Below are 21,458 nucleotides of genomic sequence, written 5' to 3'. Positions count from 1 at the left end.
AACATTCTACTTTTTTGTATTATATCTACTTGAGAAATGATTTCGCAGCAGTTTATACCATGAAGGAAGAGGAAAGGAGAGAGAAAAACCCCTAGAGAAAAACTATTAAAATGAAGAAAAATATTGATTCTGAGTTTCCCGGCAGCCAAGACAAAGAGGAAAACCCAACAGTTTATTGAAAGGAAGCGAATCAACTTGTGTTTTCGAAGGGAGGCAAACAATATATTAGAAGCCAAGGGAAGGAAGTGGTAAGAGATGGTAAGAGACCCAAACCACCCCTGACCCCCAAACCAAACAACTGGCAGTGGGGTGATCAGTGTAGGAAAGAGGTGATCAGTGTAGGAAAGAGGTGGAACTGGGTGAGGTTTAGAAGATGTACAGTAGAAAAGAGAATTTACAGTAATGTGAAGGCAAAGCCACACCTCAGGGAATACAGATGGGAAGGTAAGAAACATTCTCCACATGCGAAAACACCACCAGTGCGCCAGCTGTTTGTACCCTGTAAGGGGGTGTGTGTTGCTTGGTATATAATGCCCCCGGACAGAAGTAATACATTACTCGGTCTTTGGGTTAGCCCTTATCAGATTAATTCAGGACAGTAATTCCCCCCCCCCCGGCGGAAGGAGGATGAAGGGATTGGAAGTGAGGGAGAGTGTTGGGGTCCCTCACAATCACGGAACAGGGTGCAGGGGCTGCCAAGGACGAACTCTGCACGCTCCCAATACCGTCGAGGCACAACTTTTCCAAGCTAAAGCTGTCACTCCCCATACAAATAGGTGGGAACTTTTTCATCAGGACGCTGTGAAACTTGACTCTTAAGACACCCAATGTGCTAGGGACCAAAAAAGGAGACACGTGGAAATAAATGCAGGCAAACGGTGAGGGAACGGGAAGAAAGGAGCAGGAGCCTCGGAGCGGTCGGGAGAGGCGCCCCGGACGGCGAGAGCCCGAGGGCTGCGGAGGGGCGCGTGGTGGGGGAGCTGCCGCCCGAAGAGCAGGGCGCCACACCTGGAGAAGGGAGAGAGGGCGTGGGGGTGGGGGTAAGGCACACCTCCAAATCCTGCATCTCGGACTCTGAGGACTCCTCGGATTCCCCTTCGCCCTCGGCCTCGGCCTCGCCCTCGTATTCCTCTCCGTCCGCGTCCGACTCCTGAGAGCGGTGAATGAGCTGCTGGAGCAGGTAGGAGGAGGCTTTGTGGAAAGTACATTTCGATCTCTGCCCCATGGGAAAAGAAGACCAGCGAGACTGCCGCTCTTTTTCTGAGTGCGGCAGAATCCACTGGGCTCCGGTTCGTGAACCGCTCTGGAGAGGGGAAGACATCGGCCACTGGGGACCGCTCCCGGCGGCCGCCATTTTTGTTTACCGGGGTTGCCCAGGAGACGGACGCCAGGGGAGGAGGCGCCGCAAGGGATTGTGGGCTGCAATCTCCGCCCCTCCGCGCGTCCCGGTTTACAGTCGGAGCCGCCGCAGGCTCTTGGCTTTTTCTTTCTTTTCGTCTGACTCGTCTGGGTGTTTTCCCCCTGTCTTTTAGTGCGTTCAGTCGCTGGCTTTCTTTTTTACTTATCTTTCTCATTTTCACCTCTTTTCTTCGCACCCCTTTTGTCTCCAATGGGTTTCTCCTAACCTGGAGGTCCTTTTGGGAGACTCCATCCCACCCTAACGCCACCTGTGAGCCTCCTTCATTCACCTGATTGATTCGCAGAGGCCCTTTCCACAGAGTGTACTTTCAAAGTGTTAGATGTCCCTAATGATCTCCGTCGAAAAGCTAATTAAGACTGAAACTTTGAACGGGCCGCGCGTTGTTAGACCACGTTGTGCATAAATGAAATAGAAGGCGCGGCTCCTGTCTTTATTATTTAATTGCAGATACTAAAGAAAAAGGACCAGAGGAGGACGGGAGCTGATTTGCAATTAATTTACATTTTCCCCTTGAAATGAGAAGCCATGTCCTTGGCGAGAAAAACGGGCAGTGGTCTAACAATCCAAACAGAAGGGGGAAAAAAAGAGATTGTCAAATTGACACTGTATCAGAAAGCCTCTGAAAAGCTATTAGCATCCCATAAATACTTGTATTAGTCAAGTGACCTGCATTGGTAATTATTTTTATCTTGTTCCATAGGTTCTCTGTGCAGTTAGACACTCTTGCAAGATTACAAAGCATGATTTTATGCTAGTGTGATTTTATGTGACCCAAATCCCATAGCCTTGGGCTGCACTAAGTAGACTATGGAAAAGCAGAATGAAAATGATAGTAACTATTATTGCCATAGTGATGACAATAGAGACCCTTGCAGGGAAGTCGCTTGCATCCTCCTGGCCTTACAGGGCTTTTTCTCCATGCTTCAATGATAGCAGTTGCAAATGCAAAATGATCCTATCAATGGCTGTCAGGGGAGAAGAAGAAAAAAATCCTTATGGACACCATCCATTGACTATTATCTTTCTCAGTGCTGGAGGGACCGTTAAAACGGACATAAAGCTTTCAGAATTACCTTCCTTCATTATCTTGCTAGTCATAAATGTAAAGGCCACAATGAAAGTATCTCTTTTGCTCGGCTCATCTTGCTGCTTGTTTATTTATTTTTCCTGTGGGTGGAGACTCCTCCAAGGGGGTTTTCCTCATTGTCATCCCCACAGGACCTGGCTCTTGCTAACTAACATAGGGAAGAAGGGGGCAGAAAGCCTAAATATGGAAACCAGGTGTGGTTTTTGTTTCTTAAAATAACTTAATCAGCATTTCTAGCAAAGCAAGATTTGCTAGTGCATCTCTTGAGGATACTGTCTTAAGATGGAGTTAGTTAGGACCCGTCAAAGAATAATTTTCAAAAAATTAAAAACATAATTCTCATACAAAAATGGAATAAAACACTTGTGAAAGATTTTATTCAACCTATTCATTAATGAGAGAACCAGTAATATGATAACAGGGCATTCACAGTCCATAAAGAGAGGCATTCTGTTAAAGAGAAAAAAAACGGCTGATACCCTACAGGACATTAAACTATAGCTTCTGTTATTTCTGTTACGTATTTCTTGCTTTTTTTTTTTTTTTGAAGCTTTATTTATTAGAGTGAGAGCATGCGTGAGCAGGGTCAGGTGCAGAGGGAAAGGGGGAAAGATGCAGATTCCCCGCTGAGCACGGAGCCAGAAACAGGTTCAGTCTCACCACCCTGAGATCATGACCTGAGCAGAAATCAAGAGTCTGACGTTTAACTGATGGACCCACCGGGGCACCCCTGGACATATATATTTCGAAGTGCTTTCTTTTCACCTTTACATTTATGTTGCGTCTATTCCCCACTTGACAGATGAGGTAACTGAGGCCCAGAGAAGTTAAATAACTGGCCCAAGTTCAAGTGGTGGTGCTGAAGTCCAAGCCCAGAATGACCAGCTCTACAGTCCGCCTTTAAGTACCGTTTTTGCAGATGGAAAATATAAGTCAAGATAAAGGTACATGAGAGGTCTCAGGAGAAGGAACATGTATCAGTTAATGTTCTTCAGTAGAAATAAGAGAATTCACTCAGACAATGACCCTTTCGTATAGAATCATGGCATGTCAGAACTAGAGAGAACTTAAAAGCTTATCTTATCGAATGTTCCCTTTTATAGGAGAAGAAACTGGTGGTCCACCAGAGACAATAACTTGCCCCCAAATCACCTGATTTGTTAACAGCTGAGCAGGAATGAAGAGTTTAGACCTCTCATTGCTCAAACTTTGCTCTTGCTAGTTCACCAAAATGCTCCTGGGGCTAGAATTTTATGAATAGAACACTTTGGGGTTCTGGGCATCAAAATGAAAGACATTACCGCCATAAAATTATGTTACCAGGTAGAGAAGACAATTAGGCAGAGGAAGAAGAAGTGAGAGGAGGAAATATTTTGTCTAAACTCTTACTGGCATAAAACATCAACAGCTGCTTCCATTGATGCAGGAAACAAGGCTTACCCTAAGTGCCATCTACATATCTCAATGAATTATTCCAGCTGCTTGCTGAACTAGGAATCGCCATTTCCATTTTACAAAGGGGAAAAAGGATACTCCAAAATGCTAAGTGAACTACCCTGTCACACAGTTTGTGTCCACATCAGAATTCCAACACAAGCCTTAACGGATCCAAAGCCTCTGGTCTTAACCAGTAGTACTCTGTCTTCTCGAGAAGTATGGATTGGTTTTTCAGGAAGTAATTGTGAGGCTCAAAGAGCACGCCCTTGGTGAGAGCCAGAAAAGGTACTATATGTGTGTGCATGCGCGTGTATGTGTTGGGGGCAGGCAGGAAGAGCTCAGGATTCTGGGACCAGGGAAATAGAGTAGGCTGGGCCAGCAGCAGGATGTGGTAATCCAGGAGAGCAAGGGCTTCTGGGATAGCCCTGGATCCTTTCCGCCACTGATAATGTCCCCCTCCCGCCAAGAAAGTGGAATACTGTCACCATGAAGCTAAGAGCAGCTCTCTTGAGAGGACAAACAGAATAAGCTATTGGGAGGAGAGTGTCAAAGGGTTCAAGAGCTGTAGTTTGAAAGAAGGTGCTAATTACCAGCTTTAGGGACTAGGTAGCTAAGTCTCTGTAACATTATTTATCGTACTCTTGACTTTTTGTGTGGAAGAGGAGTCTTTCCCAATCCGGAGCCAGCACTCTAAGGCAATTGACAATGGGAAGAAAAGGCAGGGACCAACCCTCTATTTCCTGTATTTGGGGAGAGTGGAATGTGTCCCAGAGTGTGGACCTTGGGCAAAGCAAGGAATGTTTGGCTCCATCCCCTTCATGTACCTATGCCCCAATTTTGTGCAAGGAAAAACAGGTGGGACAATACTTCTCAGGTATGTTAAAATGGCAGCACCTTGAACTTGTGGTATTTTTTTAAAATGGAATATTTAACATTTTACAGAGAATCATGAAATGGGAGAACGGATAGGCCATTGAAGGCACTAGTGATGAGAGTAACAATGAAAACATAACCATTACTAATAGTGTTTAATGGGTATTTACTATGTGCCAGATACCCTTATAAGTGGTTTACATATATTAACTCATTTTATCCCTATTAGGACCCTATAAAGTAGAAATTAAAATTATCCCTCTATTATAGATGAGCTAAGCATAGGGAGATTATAACCCACTCAACCTACTTTATCACACAGTGGCAAAACAAGGATTCAAATAGAGAAAGCTTGGTTTCCCAGCCCACATCCTTCATCAAAACACTACTTCATGGGGCACTTGGCTAGCTCAGTTGGAAGAGGGTGCCACTCTTGATCTCATGGCTGTCAGTTTAAGCCCCATGTTCGGGAAAAGGTTACTCAAGTAAATAAAAACAAACAAACAAACAAAAAAAGCAGAACAAAACACTGTACTTCTGTTCAGCCGCTTTTGTGAAAGTTTATGAAGGCTGTTAGGGACTGAATTTTTCTGTCCCCCTCCTGCCAAGTCCCTGTGCTGAAATCTAATCCCCATTGTGATGGGGTAAGGAGGTGGGGCATCTCGGGAATGATTAGGTCATAAGGATGGAATTCTCACCAATGGGATTATCTGAGGCCAGACAGCTAGCTCCCTCTTTCAACCCTGTGAGGATACAAGGGGGAAGGTGACAATTTACAAGCTGGAAGTTCTTCCCCAGAACCTGAACCTGGCACCAAGATCTTGGACTTCCAGACTCCAGAACTGGGAGAAGTAAATTTCTGTTGTCTATAAATCACCCAGTTCACAATATTCTGTTACAGCAGCCAAAATTGACTAAAATAGGGGAGACCCTTAAAGTTGAGATAATTCAATGCACTAATGTCATACCTCGTATACTTTGTTATCCCTTTCTATAAAGATGAGGTCATTCTTCATAAGAAAGTTCATTATCTAATAACAGCCTAGTGGGACTGTGGACATTAAGCAAATAATTATACAATAATCACTTAATTTCAACTGCCATAACGGCTAACGAGGGAAAATATAGAAGCCATGAGACCATGACCTAGGGCCTTGACAAAACATGGTATGGAAGGATCCTTCAAAATGTTAAGACAGACAGACACTTGGAGCCTCACGATTATTATCAAACAGGTTGGGGAAAGACAATACAACAAATGAGGAACTTCATTTGTTATCTTTATAGAAATCAATTGCATCTGGATTATGGTGGGAGTAATTAATCAGGCTGGTATAACCTGATAAAACCCTGGCAGGACTTGACTGAGCAACATACTATGTGTTCTAAGTCGGGGTGCCTGGGAGGCTCAGTCGGTTAAGCACCTGCCTTTGGCTCAGGTCAAGATCCCAGGGTCCTGGAATCAAGTCCCACATCAGGGTCATGGCTCAGCAGGAGCCTGCTTCTCCCTCTGCCTGCCACCCCCCCTGCTTGTGCTCTCTAACAAATAAATGAAATCTTTAAAAAAAAGAAAAAGGTAAACTCTTGATTTCTTTAGTCAAGAAATTTGCATTATAGTTGAGCAGCAAGATACAGAAATTTTAAAATGAGGGGGCACCTGGGTGGCTCAGTGGGTTAAACCTAGGTCATGATCTCAGTGTCCTGGGATGGAGCCCTGCATTGGGCTCTCTGCTCAGCGGGGAGCCTGATTCCCCCTCCCGCTCCGCCTGCCTCTCTGCCTGCCTCTGTGCCTACTTGTGATCTTTCTCTGTCAAATAAATAAATTTTTTTTAAAAAGTACACAGGAAGGGAGCACCTGGATGGCTCAGTCAGTTCAGCGTCTGCCTTCAGCTCAGGTTGTGATCCCAGGGTCCTAGGATCCAGCCCCTTGTCGGGTCCCTGCTCAGTGGGGAGTCTTCTTCTCCCCCTCCCTCTACCTGCAGCTCCCCTGCTTGTGTGCTCTCTCTGTCAAATAAATAAAAATCTTAAAAAAAAAAAAAAAGTACACAAGAGGGCACCTGGGTAGCTCAGATGAGTCAGTATCTGCCTTCAGCTCAGGTCATGATCTCCAGGTCCTGGGATCAAGCCCCATATAGGGCTCCCAGCTCAGCCAGGAGTCTCCTTCTCCCTCTCCCTCTGCCTCTCCCCTTGCCTGTGCTCTCTCTCTCTCTGTCTCTCAAATAAATAAATAAAATCTTTTTATTTTTTAAAAGATTTTATTTATCCTTTTGACAGAGAGAAACACAGCGAGAGACAGAACACAAGCAGGGGTTGCGGGAGAGGGAGAAGCAGGCTTCCTGCCCAGCAAGGAGCCCGAAGTGGGACTCTCCATCCCAGGACCCTGGAATCATGACCTGACCTGAAGGCAGATGCCTAATGACAGAGCCACCCAAGCGCCCAATAAATAAAATCTTGAAAAAACAAAAATAAAAGCACATAAGAGAGGGTAAGTCCCACCTGACAGATCTGGAGGTAGTTTCAGGCCGTTGGGGAGGGAGCAGGTGCAGACGACTCGGGGCAGAGGGCTGACTCCTCCAGGCAGGGGAAGCAGTCCAGTCCACGGGAGCTGTCGGTTGAGAGAAATCTGCCCCCAGATAGGGATGTTCAGAAGCTTCGTGGATGAGGTAAGAGGCGAACGAGGCCTTCAAGGAGGAAGGAGACACGCCGGAGGAGGAGAAGAGCGGAGTCAAGCGATGGGAAGCGGCATAAATTGAGGCAAGGAGGCTGGCCCGGACATGTTTTAGGAAGAGGCTCTGAGAAGTAACAGGTCTAGAAATAAAAACTGCTCACAGGAAGTCCGGAAGGAGGGAGGGTGCCGACTTTCTCAAAGAAGAGGGACGTGCCTGAAGGAGCAGGTGAAATTCCGTCGTGTCAAAATATCTTAGAATCTAGGGGATGACAGTAAAGAAAAAGAGGAGAAGAGATGGGCCTCGTAGGCGATTCTGAGAGCCACGCGGATAAGGCAGGAGCCATACAGTTCTTGGTTTTACGCCCAGCCCCTTACTCACAGATGCTGCTTTCCCGGGGGAGGGATAGGGGCTCCGCTGGTCCCTGACACAGCGTGTCTTTTAGGCACTGGACACAATTGCCATCCACATCTTGTGGCCAGACTTCCTCAGTTCCCTTTCTCCATGGAGGGTCCCTCCTTTCCTTGCTAATGCACCTGGTACATAAGCTTTATGAAAAGTGCTTTATAAACTTGTATTGACGGTTCCCAAGCTTAGCCTTGTGGTGATTATACCGAATGCAGCTGCTGCCTCAGTCCTCCTGAATGAGTGTTTGGAATTAACTTAGGAGGACGCCCGTCCCAGCAAGGAGGGCCCGGTCTCTGAAGCCGCCAGAAATCAGAATTCTGACACCAACTAGAATTCCCAAACTCAAAGGATTTCACAGGACTCCTTTAGATTAGACCTGGGATCTAACCCAGGCCTGTCCTAATGCCTACCTCCCCAGGTTCCAGGGAGAGTTCAGTCAGAGGAATAGGAAACTCGAAACTCGAAACTCGGGGCTTCAGGGTGGTAGATGGCCAATACAACCGGGCATTCTCCTGTCCCTGTCCGCACAGCCCTTGCCATGTGACTTCAGCCCCTCCCACTAAGGGGTGGAGCCTATTTCTCCACTCTGAGTGAGACTTGCTTTGGCTCACAGAACAGTTGCAAATGTGACAACAGTAGAGACCGGAAAATGCTTGGGCATTGGGCCCGTCTGCCCACCTGCCTGCCTCCCTCCCTTCCTTCCTTCCTCTCTCTTTTTTCTTTCTCTCTTTCTCTCTCCTCTTTTTCTTTCCCTTCTTTCCTTTTTTCCCTTTTTTTCTGTCTTTCCCTCCTTTCTTTCTTCCTCTCCCTTCTTTTCCTTCTTCTCTCCCTTTGTTCCCTCTTTGCATTTGTTCGTTCGTTCGTTCCTTCCTTCCTTCCTTCCTGAGAGAAAGAGAGAAAGAGAGAGCGCGGGAGCGCACGCAAGCAAGGGGAGCCACTGAGCAAGGAGACTGATGATGTGGGGCTCCGTTCCAGGACACTGGGACCGTGACCTGAGCCAAGGCAGACACTTGACCGACTGAGCCGCCCAGGCGACCCTGGACTGTTCCCTCTTGCTGCTCCTAGAAAGATGGTAATCACCCTGCAAAGAAGCCAGGACCAGCCAGCAGGATGATGACAGACGCGGGTCTAGCTCCCTGGGGCTTTGGGTCGCTGCCTCGCATTACCAGGCACGTCAACGAAGCCAGCCCAGCTCAACCGGCACCAGCCATCCTGCCGACTGACTCCAGATTTCTGAGGAACCCAGCAAAAACCAGACCAGAAGAACCGTTCAGTTAACCTAAAGAAGGATGAACTAAATAAATGGTTGTTTTAAGCCGCTAAGATCTTGGGATGGTCTGAAAGGCAGCAAAAGTGAATTTATACATACAGTGTCTGGATTGCCTATGGGCTCATCTCACTGGTTAGTGACACACTGATGTTAGAATCTTCCGACTTCCACTCAAGTGATTTTTCTTTTTTTTTCTTTTTTTGCCCTTTTATTCTTTTCTTTCTTCTTTCTTTTCTTTTTCACGTTGTGTGTGTGTGTGTGTGTGTGTGTGTGTATGATTTTGGAGGCTAGATCTGAAGCTGGCAAGCTGGAGACCTGAGAGAGCCCACGGCCCAAGTTCTGGGCCAAGAGCAGAGGAAGACAGATGTCTCGGCTTAGCAGTCGGACCAGCAGAGTTCCCTCTTACTTGGCCTTTTTATTCTATTCAGATCTTCAATTTTTTTTTTTAAAGATTTTATTTATTTTGAGAGACAGAGTGAGAGAGATCACAAGCGGAGGGAGGCAGAGGGTAAAGGGAGAAGCAGGCCCCTTGCTGATCCGGGAGCCTGTCAGAACTCGATCCCAGGACTCTGGGATCATGATCTGAGCTGACAGCTGTTGCTTAACTAAATGAGCCAGCTGGGCACCCAGGGTCTTCAGTTTTGATTGCAGGAGCCCTCCCATATTAGGGAGGGCAGTTTGGGTTACTCAGTCTACTGACTCAAATGTTAATCTCACTCAGAAGCATTGTCACAGAGGCACCCAGAACAATGTCTGCCCAAATGTTTGGGCACCTCGTGGCCGGGTCTGGTTGATGCGTAAAATTAGTCAGTACAGGAGCTAACGTTTGTGAGTGGTTTCTAAATAAGGGACAGAAACAAAGTCCTTTGGGATCTGTCAAAGGGGAAGAACAAATCTCATACCTTTTCCCATCAGTGTTCCAGTGGCCCCATCAGACCCTGGTGGATGCTCTGACCACCATCCTCCATTTCGTGCCCCACCACCTGGGGGAGCACTCTTGCGTTCCTTAGGTCTGGAGGATGCAAGCCATGAAAAGTATCAAAAAGTCTAGCGTGGGGGCGCCTGGGTGGCTCAGTGGGTTAAACCTCTGCCTTCGGCTCAGGTCATGATCTCAGGGTCCTGGGATGGAGCCCTGCATCAGGCTCTCTGCTCGGTGGGGAGCCTGCTTCCGCTCCCCCTCTGACTGCCTCTCTGCCTGCCTGTGCTCTTTCTCTCTCTCTGTCAAATAAATAAATTTAAAAAAAAAATCTAGGGTGTACATAGGAATAATAAGAATAACAGGGATAATTAAAAAATGGAAAGACCCACACTTACATAAGAAATACAAGTAGACAAGAGGTAGCGCTAGAATTCTATGAAACATTCAAAAGTGGGAAGAGGGGCGCCTGGGTGGCTCAGTTGGTTGAGCGACTGCCTTAGGCTCAGGTCATGATTCTGGACTTCCAAGATTGAGTCCCGCATCGGGTTCCCAGCTCCTTGGGGTGTCTGCTTCTCCCTCTGACCTTCCCCTCTCTTGTGCTCTCTCTCACTCATTCTCTCTCAAGTAAATAAATAAAATCTTAAGAAAAAAAAAAAGTGGGAGGAGGATGATAAAGAAATCCTACCTGGAGTCATGTCGCAGGGCTTTTCAGAGTCACAGGATACAGGCAACATACATATCTGGAAAACAAAAATCAATAACCATCAGAAGAATAGGACCAGGTCCTGCCCTTGGGCCTCTCACTGCCTTTAGACACCCAGGTGAGCAAATCTGTGTTTGAATTATTTATCTGCTTTGTAAAGAATCTTGCAGATACCAACAGCTCTGAATATGCTAGTATTTTCATGATAAATAAATAGAGGCTCAGGGTATTTTTCAAAGGTCATTAATTATTGAGGTCCCCTCCAGCAGCTCTTACTCTGTCTCATTTTGATTTTTGTTCCTGACCAAATCAAGTTACTAAAGAGTCCGTCTTGATTGGAAATTCAGTCAGGAAGTGATTTACGGCTTTTATAAAATTCCTTTGCATAAAAATCATGTTGGAGAAACTTGATTTTTGACTGTTTCAGTTCTGAGTTGTTCTTCATACTACAGCCTTTAAAAAATGTGGCAAAATACACACACAATTCACCATCATAACCACTTAAAAGTGTACATACAGTTCAATGATATTAAGTATATTTACACTGCTGTGCAAGGGTCGCCACCATTCATTCCCAGAATTCTTTTCATTGTGCAAACCTGACTCTACACCCATCCGACAATAACTCCCCATTTGCCCTTCACCCCAGCCCCTGGAGATCACCATTCTGTCTTCTGTCTCTATGACTTTGACTAGTCCATGTACTTCATGGAAGTAGAATCATAGAATTCTTGGTGACTGGCTTATTTTATTTAGCATAACATCCTCAAGGTTTATCCATGTTGTAGCACATGTAAAATTTTTCTTCTTAAGTCTAAATAATATTCCACAATATGTCTATACCACATTCTGCTTATCCATTTATCTGTCAGTGGACACTGGGGTTGCTTCCATCTTTTGGCTGTTATTAATAATGCTGCAATGAAATGCATGTATTGAGACCCTGCTTTCACTTCTTTTGTGTATATGCCTAGAAGTGGCATTACTGGATCAGATGCTAATTCTATTTTTAAATTTTTAATGAACTGCTGTACTGTTTTCCATAGCAGCTGCATCATTTTACATTCCTACTAACAGTGCATAAGGGCTCCAATTTCTCCACATCCTTGCTAATGCTCGGTACTTTCTGGTTTTTGTTTGTTTGTTTTGCTTTGTTTTTGGATGATAGTCATCCCAGTGGGTATAAAGTTGTATCTCCTTGTGGTTTGGGTTTGCATTTCTCTAATGGTTAGTGATGTTGAGCATCTTTCTGAGTGTTTATTGGTCATTTGTAGATCTTCTTTGGGGAAATATCTGTCAGTCCTTTGCCCATTTTAAAATCAGGTTGTTTGGGTTTTGTTATTGAGTTGTAGAAGTTCTTTATATATTCTGAATACTAATCTTTTATCAGACATATGACCTGCAGCTATTTCACTCATTCCATGGGTTGTGTTTTCACTCTGTTGATTGTGTTGTTTGATGAACAGTAGTTTTAAATTTTTACTTAGTCCAGTTTATCTATTTATACTGTTGTTCTCTATGCCTTTCCACATTTGAGAAGTGATTGTCATAGTCTGGAAGCTTTTCTCCTATGTTTTCTTCTGACAGTTTTATAGCTTTACCTCTTATGTTTATGCCTTTGACCCATTTTGAGTTAACTTCTATATATGGTTTCAGGCAAGATCCAACTTCATTCTTTTGCATATGGACATCCAATTTCCTGAACATTATTTGTTGAAAGACTCTATTACTTTCTTTAACATGTAAAATTATCAAAAGAGGGACGCCTGGGTGGCTCAGTTGGTTAAGCGGCTGCCTTCAGCTCGGGTCATGATCCCGGCGTCCTGGGATCACGTCTCTGACAAATAAATAAATAAAATCTTTAAAAAAATATATCAAAAGAAGCAAGGATTGCCTCTTTAGGCAGAGAGTATTACCACTGTACAAGATGGGACTAATTATAGGGCAGGCATTATCAAACACATTACCAGGATTAATTTAATAATCTGTAAGGCATAGGCATTGGTTAGTCTCCATTTCTTCCCTGCCCCATCTCTTCCTCTCTAGTGTCCATATCTCTGGAGGGGCTGACCCCTGCAGGTGATATCATCTGGCTCTCTTGCCTTTTGTCTTTTATTGATTTTGGCCAAAGCGAAGCCAGGTGAGAGAATGGTCAGAGTTTCCCTTATACCACCTACATCCCTCCATGACTATTGTTCCGGTCTAGAGAACCCCGTCCATAGCTTCAGTTCTCACTGGGTTCAATTGGAATATTGTTTGTTTCCCCCGATCCTTCCGTTTCTGCTTCAGGTAGGCCCTGGTATCTCAACGTCCTTTGGTGGTTTCCTTAACTCTACCCATAGTCTCTTTATTAAATTCTATTCAGAAGCCTAACCAAGTGGGCCTAATATTTCCTCCTGAGTCCCTCACTGATAATGAAAGGTAAGTGAACATGAAGACAGCTTTTTATTTTTTCTTTTTAAGATTTATTTATTTATTTATTTGAGAGAGACAAAAAGCAAGCATGCATGCATGTGCATAGAGGAAAGGGGCAGAAGGAGAGACAGTCTTAAACAGACTGAGCTCAGTACAAACGCTGACCTGGGACTTGATCTCAAGATCTGGAGACCATGACCTGAGCCACAATCAAGAGTTGGTCACCCAACCAACTGCACCACCCAGGCACTCTGAAGACAGCCTTTTTTAAAGGAGCTAGTGAAGCTAATTAGTCTAGTGAGATATTCACCGCGGTATTTACATCCTGTTTAGAAGTTGAAGGTTGAGTGAAAGAGGCTCAGGAGTCACCTCTCTTGCTTTTTTCTTTTCTTTTCTTTTTTTTTTTGGATGCAAGGGAAGTCTAGGGCTATACCATCCTGAACATGCCTAATCTCATCTGAATGCAAGGGAATTAGGAAGGGAAGGGAAATCATGAGGTGTTTTTTTGTTGTTGTTTTTGTTTTTAACTAAGATTTCAAAGGGAAAACAATGTAAAAGACCAACAGGCCTGCCAGGTATAAAGATAGCTATTATAAGCAGACTAGTAGTAGGAATTTATACTACTAGCAAATTAGAGCAGCCTGAAAGTTTTCTTCAGTCTCCCTAAACCTAGTCAGAAAGTTAAATGTTGTTTATATGCCACTCATCGGTAAAGACAGGTTTACTATTTGGGCATAAGAAGTAAACCCAGGGCTAAACTACATTAAGCAATAATTTATATCAGAATTTAATGAGAGAGCTGGCTTGAATGTGAGTATTCTGTTACTTTTAATCTTGATCCTTTAGTCACATCTCAAAGGCATTGTTTCTTCCCTTGGCTCATTTCTCTTCTATGCATGTGAACCTAACTAAAGGACAAACTCAATCCACACCCAAGCCTGCTTCACTTACTAAACTAATCTGACTGTGTCTGGAAGGGACCTCTGCCTGTAGCTGGACTTGAATGGAATCGTTCTGTCAACTACACCCACAATATTGTACCCTAGGGGTAAATCCTGGGAACACACTTCTTACAACCTTCCGGCTACTCCCATTTCTGATTCTATCCATAAGAAAATGCTACTGTGTTTATAAATGTCCCAGCCACCTCCTGGCAGCAGCTTTCAGAATGGGAGGCTTATAACCACAGAAGTAAATAATCCAGTGTGCAACCTGTGGGGTAGTTTGTAAACCCAACCTCTTCTGAGCATGATAATCATCACAATTTAGAAGGTTACATGGCTAATTCCTAATCCTCTGCCATCTCAAAAATTACCTTTTACCTTAAAACTTCTTTTAAAAAATATTTTATTTATTTATTTGACAGACAGAGATCACAAGTAGGTAGAGCAGCAGGCAGAGAGAGAGCGGGAAGCAGGCTCCACGCTGAGCAGAGAGCCCGATGCGGGGATCAATCCCAGGACCTGGGATCATGATCTGAGCCGAAGGCAGAGGCTAAACACACTGAGCCACCTAGGCACCCCTTAAAACTTTTCAAAAAGAAGTAAATGGATATGGATCACAGTTAAAAATAGGGAGAGATCTTCTCCATGTCCAATCAGCTCATACTTATTCAAATAATGACTAGGAGTCTGGGACAGAGGGCTTCCAATTTGATTCATATCTCCCCATTCAACCATTTCTCAAGGAAACTGCCAAGTCTTCTTAGATAAATCCTAAACAATATTTTATATTTTCATTATGCTTGTTTTTAAAAATGAAAGTAAAAAGACAAAGTATTTTTCACCCTGGCAATAAACCTGCACAGGCAGAGAATTAGATGTCAGAATCTTTAGTAGCAGCCACATTATTTAGCTGATGAATTAATAGGAATTTGTGGAAGAGGAGGTAGGATTTAAAGTCAAAGCTGAATAACAATTAGGTCTTAGTGTCATTAAAATTCTACTTTCAGCCACTACTAATTTTCTTTCTGACCACAAAAGACATTAGTTTTTCTGAGTAAGGAGGAAAAAGATCTATATTGTTTTACGACACTATGCACTGAAGAGACTGCCACTGTAGGAAGAGGTTGTCATTTAAACTGCCTAGACAGGAATAGATGAACAGAAAAGGGGGAGGTGGCAGGGGAGAGCACTGAGAAGCATGTGAGGATCTTGAAAGCATGAGCAAATTCAGTGGTAGGAAAACAGATGAGGGAGTGTAAGAAGAAATAGCAGAGGCCAGCATCAGGACCTATGCCTTGACAAAGGGGGCAGAGAGCACTGGACACCAGGTATCCATTATTGAGAAAAAGATCAGGTGCCTTGAAAGGAAAGGTTGGGGGTGTCACGCAAAGCCAAAGACAAGTCAACGTGACTCCAAATGATAGTGTAGCTATTCGTGTTAAGCCTTTAGCAAATTTTCATCATTGAGATACTGGTTGGTATCTGGAACTCACTTGGGGGACAGCACTTAGATTCATAGCATGATTATGCCTTACCACCCCCTCCCACCCCAAACAAATGTTGGTCTACTAAGAGTATCACCGGGAGTATCCACCCCTGTGATTCCTGGTTAGAGACAATTAATATGGAACCTGAAGGCATATCCCTACGAAGCAGGTCCCTTCATCTATTAATTGAGAGTTACAGAGCACTGACCTTTGAATTATGTGATGAAGTACAGAATCTGAGCTGTAGACTGTTAAGACTACAATTCTGAGCCCAACCATTCACAAATGGAATCATCGAAGGTGAGGAAACACAATAGCATCCGTAACATGTGGAAATCCAAAATAGGAATGAGGTCCTCACTGCCAAACCTCAAGACTGTACAAGACTGTAAAGCAAACCTGATAAACACACAGCCCCTGGAGAAGAGCAGCAAAAAAAAAAAAAAAAAAAAAAAAAAAAAAAAAAAAAGAAAAGAAAGAAAAGAAAAAAGAAAAAAGAAAAAAAAAGCGGATTTCATAAATTCTGAGCTATTCCTACTAGAACAGAGGAACAAGAATTCCTTCTCAAGGAGCAGCAGTTAAAAAGAGAGCTGCCAAGAGAGGTTGAGATAAGAAAGGAATGACTCAGCAAGAAGATGGCAGCCCTTGAAAACTGAAATGTGGGTCAGAGCCTCAGCCCTTCTTAGCCTTTCTGATGGCTCCTCTGAGGGCAGTTCTGTTAACTTCAAAGCCATCCCTGAAAGATGAAAATGAACATCCCATGACCTCATCACAGCACTAAAAGGGGTCACATTCTAGTTAGCAAATGACAGGCTCTCTTTATAATTTACATGCTAAACAGAAGCTTCTAGATTCCTGGAATTTCCCTTAGGGAGACAAAATAAATAAGAAAAGCTGTCTGTGATAACCCGTGGTGTAGTGGGAGAAATGGAACTAAGTACAGATGATTCCTAAAGATGGGTGGATTTCGTAATACAATGTGAGGGATGCTAATGATGGAGCGAGGTCCAAGTACTAAGGGAAGGCAGAGGAGGCTGTGACTAACAGATCCCATTTGGAACCCATCCTTCCTCACCATTGGAGGCTAGGGAGCAAGTGCAGGACCGAGTCCTAGTGAGGAGAGAAAGGGCACACTAATGTTTTCCCTTTTGTTTGGGTCCCTTCGTTTGCTAGACTGGCTCTAGGTGCCATCTGTCCTCGATATTTATGAAGAATACCTTATTGTACTTATTTTCTCAGAAGACTCTATGGAATTGTAAATCATGTCCTATGTGTCCCCTGAAAACAAATCTAGGATGTCAACGCCCCAGCAAATTACTATGCAGCTGGCCTACCCACTCTTGCTACTGTTTCTAATACAGATGAAGAGTTTTCATAAATAAGACACCTGATATGTGGCATGCACTATGCTCGGCTTTTTTATACTTTCTCTAATATTTTATACTTTCTCTAATATTCACAACAGTAGGGACAATTATCCCATTTTGCAAACCAGAAGGCAAGAGTTAGGGGGTTAGGTGACTTGTCTAAGAGTACATGAGACCATAGGTAGGTGGTCCAGCACAAAATGTAAACCTAGATCTTCTTGATGTTGGAAACAAAGGCAAAAGAAAAATTAGATTTCCTTACTACATACAGCCCTTTTACAGGTCCTTAAAACAGGCAGAGTGACATCCCTCTTGGAACTCAGCTGCCTTGATGTTAGTACTTCACTAAGGGTAAAGTACTAACCCAGCCCAACCCCCAGGATCCTGTAAGTCTACTTTAACATATAAAGAGGGCATATAAACATATAAAGGGAACTTTCTTTATCTCTACCTATCCCCTCTTCCTAGATAGTGTTGGCAATCATCCTTCAAGCCCATGACCCAATGATATACATCTGAAGGGTCTCATGACTGTTTACTTAACAATAACAAATGACCTTCTGAATAATTACTGGGATCCTGGAAACCTTGCTTGCCAAAAATATCTGGGAGGCTAGTGCTATCCCCAGCCCCCTCCCAGCTTGAAAGTCTAAAATGGGCCACTTCTCATGACCCCAGTGCAACTCTTTCCGTCCCATGCTTCAATAAAACCACCTTTAAAAAAAAAAAACCCAAAAAACCACCTTTTTGCACCAAAGATGTCTCAGGAATTCTTTCCTGGCCTTCGGCTTCGAACCCTAATTGCCTATATGCTTTTTCTACCACATTCTGTGCATCCCCCAGAAACCTGAAATATAACCCGCACCAATGAAATCTCTTAGAAGAAAAAAAGTTGAGGCTTCACTGCTTTAACAAGTAGAACTAAAGCACTGGGTCATGAAATACCCAGGCTGGAGCACATCACTAACATCTGTAGACCTAACGGCTCTCACCCCCAGCCTCCACCCCACCCATCCTTCCTCACAGACCCTGCACCTCCTTAGGAACTCTGCTTACAAGCACACAGGTGTTGCCTCCTGGAGCCTGGCCCCACCCAGTGAAGGCTCTGCTGGGGCCTTGATGGATTTCAGTCCAGCCGGGTCCCTTTCCTTGCTGGTGACTGGCTTAGGATGTTCACATGGAACCCATCTGGCCAATGATATGTTTCCACCAAAGGAGCTTCTGCGAATGGGTTCCCACTTCTTTAAAAAAGGCTTCAAGGGGCACCTGGGTGGTGCAGTGGATTAATCTTCAGCCATCGGCTCAGGTCATGATCTCAGGGTCCTGGGATCCAGCCATGGAGCCCCTCATTCTGCTTTCTGCTCAGCGGGAAGCCCGCTTCCTCCTCTCTCTCCCTCTGCTTCTACTTGTGATCTCTGTCTGTCAAAGAAATAAATAAAATATTTTTTAAAAAAGGCAGAGATGGTCTCTTCTTCCATGGTTTGGGGACACTCACATATAAGCCTCTTGGAACTAGGTCAGCATAAAATCTTCAGCCTTTGTAATCAGTGGGATAGGGACAGAGGGAGCCTGTTTTCTGAATAATGGCCACCTTTGGCCCAGGTCAGGGACCACCTTGGGTCTTTCATTACTCGCCTTGATCGTGGGAACCATTCATGGATGTTTCCAATGGTTAACTGGTTATTTGAATTAGTTTGCCTTCCCCCCCCCACCCCCCGCCAAATCTGGAGCAGTTAATCACATCACGTTCATTTCTTTTGTAATTTAGAGAGTTTTCTCTGTGAAATGCAGAGCAATTTCACAGAAGCCATAGGAAACTTCTCTTCCCAGGGTCCCTTATAAGATCAAACAGGTACTGTCAACAAAGGGCAGTCATCCCTGCTAGAGCTCTTTAATGTGATAATGAGATAATGCGGTCTCTGATTTCTCCTGGGCTTCGAAGGGTCTGCACCCCGCCTGCACCTCTTCTCCCAATTCATCCCCTCTCAGCGTCCTCCTCCTAGCTCTCTCTTAAATGCAAATGAATTTCTCAATATCCTCTCTGTTCTGTACACTCTTAACCCTTTCTCCTTATCACTTTGTACTTACAGTGCACCCCAGATCTTCACCCATACATTCAGGTCAACAAAGGCTTATGGAGAGCCTCCTCGGAGCAAAGCACCGTCATAAAGTGGAAGATAAAAACCTGGTGTGCCTGGGTGGCTCAGTTGGTTAAGCAACTGCCTTCAGCTCAGGTCATGATCCAGGGGTCCTGGGATCCTGGGATGGAGCCTTGCTTCAGGCTCGGGCTCCCCACTTGGTGGGAAGCCTGCTTCTCCTTCTCCCACTCACCCTGCTTGTGTTCCCTCTCTCACTGTGTCTCTCTCTGTCAAATAAATAAATAAAATCTTAAAAAACAAAACAAAACAAAAAAACCCTGAGTCAAGTCCCAGCTCCAGCTCCCAGTCAGTTTAGACTCTAGGGGCAGAACTAAGTCCGGGTAAAGTAAGCAGAAAATGCAAACCAGGCTCCCATTTTTGACCAGTGGCTGCAGAAAGGGCCGGTGGAACTGGGGGTATGAGCAGATGGGAGGCACTGGACAGAAGAGGACTGTCAGCTCTGCCTGCCTCACGTCCAGTTTGCAGATGAGCTAGAGGACTGATTACAGATGAAAGATGCTTCTACCCCATCTTCCATCTCACCCTTTCTGGGATCCTTCTTACCCTGGCTGTTGACTCTTTCTATGCATCCTTACCTTCTCTCTCAAACAAGGAGCTCTCTTCAACTACTTAAAAGAAAATGTACTGTTAGGATTGTCATTACCTTCAGCTTCCTTTTCCTCCTAAATTGCATTATTTCCTGGGATCTTTTGAGGCGGGGTGTGAGACAGAGTCAGCTCTGAGATTCAAGTAAGGCGCCATTCCTTAGCCTGTGGGGATGAGAGTTCAGTAAGGGGAAAGAGCTGAGGCTTTCCGGGGTGGTGGGCAGCTGGATTAGCCCCCTTCTATGGGTAATGTTCCCTGCCTGAGCACTGCTGTGCTCAGTGGGACAGGCTGCGGGGAAGTTGATGGGGAGGAGGGGTGTGGGAGGGGGTTTCAATGACCTGTGTGCCTCCATCAAAATGTGGGACAGTCTTGGTGCATCACGTAGGTTGCCTCTGTATAACTCGTTCACTGCAAAAGCTAAGGAAACCCACTAAGGAGCACTATTTGTAGAGTTGGCTTTGGTCTGGTGTTACTCAGAAGTAAAAGGACCATTATTACTGAAAATTAGGACTTCTTACTGGTCACACCCAACTAGCTGTTCTGGAGCAAGATACTTGGCTACTTTTATCTCCAGTGTTCTCACTGAAAGCTGGGAGCAATGAACATACAGCCTGGGGTTGGCGTGAGAGTGATGTGGGCTAACGTAGATTTAACCCCTGGCACAGTACGCAGCCCAGAGACAGCCCTCCGCGAGTGGTAGTTCTCCTCCAACCCCTCAAATCCCTTTCCATAAACATTTCCTTGAGAGTCTACTTTGGGCTTAGTACAAAACACTATTTGTGAACTGCGTCCTATGGCCAACCTTTCAACAAGAGGAGATACCATAGAATATTGGAGAAATTTCTAGCAAATTCATCGGTCAAAAATTTCAATGTAAAGAAAAATCGTCTATTTTGAAAACGAGGTGGGAACCCCCCAGCTGACGTGGATGAACAGCTTAGCAAGGATGACGTCCCCTGCTTCAGAAGAGGCAATGCGACACCCTCGAGAAAGGTGGCCACAGGTGGCTGCTAAACCCTTGAAATGTGGCCAGTGTGAACAGAGATGCCCTGGGAGCACAGACAGACACTGGATTTTGGAGCGTTCAAACCCAAAAAATCCCATAAAATACCTCAAACATTTAAAAATTAATTATATGTTGAAATGGTACTATTTTGGACATACTGGGTTAAGTAAGATATTTTATTAAGATGTTATGAGATTTTTATTAACATCAACTTCAGCTGTTTTGTTTTTTTACCTTTTTAAATGGGGCTGTTAGCAATTATTTAATTACTTGTGGCCCACCTTAGACGTTTACTGGATGGGGATGAGGTGGTAAGTAGTTTTGAGGACAAGCCACCATGTGGGGTCTTAGTTTTATTGGGCTTCATAAGGTTTGGTGAGGAGAGTGCAGGAGATAGTACTCACTTTTACCGGGCTTAATAAAGACTTCGGCATAGAGAGAGTTAACTATGGTTTGTATTCTTCCCCGGAACTTAACCACAGCTTTTATACTCTGCTTTAAAAGAAAGTCGTTTATCTCATTCTGTTGCAAAAAGCATCCAAGGTCTTCTTTCCAGATGCAGTTTCTTTTGTCTCTCTCTCTCCCTGACGCATCAATTAAGAACACTTTGATGACCGGAGCTTCCTGTCAGGGAGCTTGCTCACCGACTAATTAACTCTCCAAAGAAAGCTCAGAGCTTTGCTTTCTGACTCCCTCGGTGTCTCCACTTCCG

The 21,458-nt window shown here is 44.5% G+C and overlaps 1 protein-coding gene across 5 annotated transcripts in view; it reads right to left on the bottom strand.

Annotated features, from left to right (window-relative positions):
• LRGUK (leucine rich repeats and guanylate kinase domain containing) overlaps positions 1 to 1,354 on the bottom strand; it is a 105,701-nt gene extending 104,347 nt beyond the window's left edge. For 4 of the 5 annotated variants that reach the window (XM_044246593.1, XM_044246589.1, XM_044246590.1 and 1 more), the window contains exon 1: positions 1,052 to 1,338. In XM_044246593.1, coding sequence (XP_044102528.1) covers positions 1,052 to 1,321 — 270 coding nt within the window. In that variant the 5' untranslated portion in view covers positions 1,322 to 1,338. Of the gene's footprint in view, positions 1 to 1,051 lie in introns of all 5 variants that reach the window. The other variant, XM_044246592.1, reaches the window with a different exon arrangement.
• Between the last annotated feature and the right edge of the window lie 20,104 nt (positions 1,355 to 21,458).

Source organism: Neovison vison, chromosome 4 (assembly GCF_020171115.1).
Source record: "Neovison vison isolate M4711 chromosome 4, ASM_NN_V1, whole genome shotgun sequence".
Taxonomy (NCBI): domain Eukaryota; kingdom Metazoa; phylum Chordata; class Mammalia; order Carnivora; family Mustelidae; genus Neogale; species Neogale vison.
This window is presented reverse-complemented; position numbering and strand designations above follow the sequence as displayed.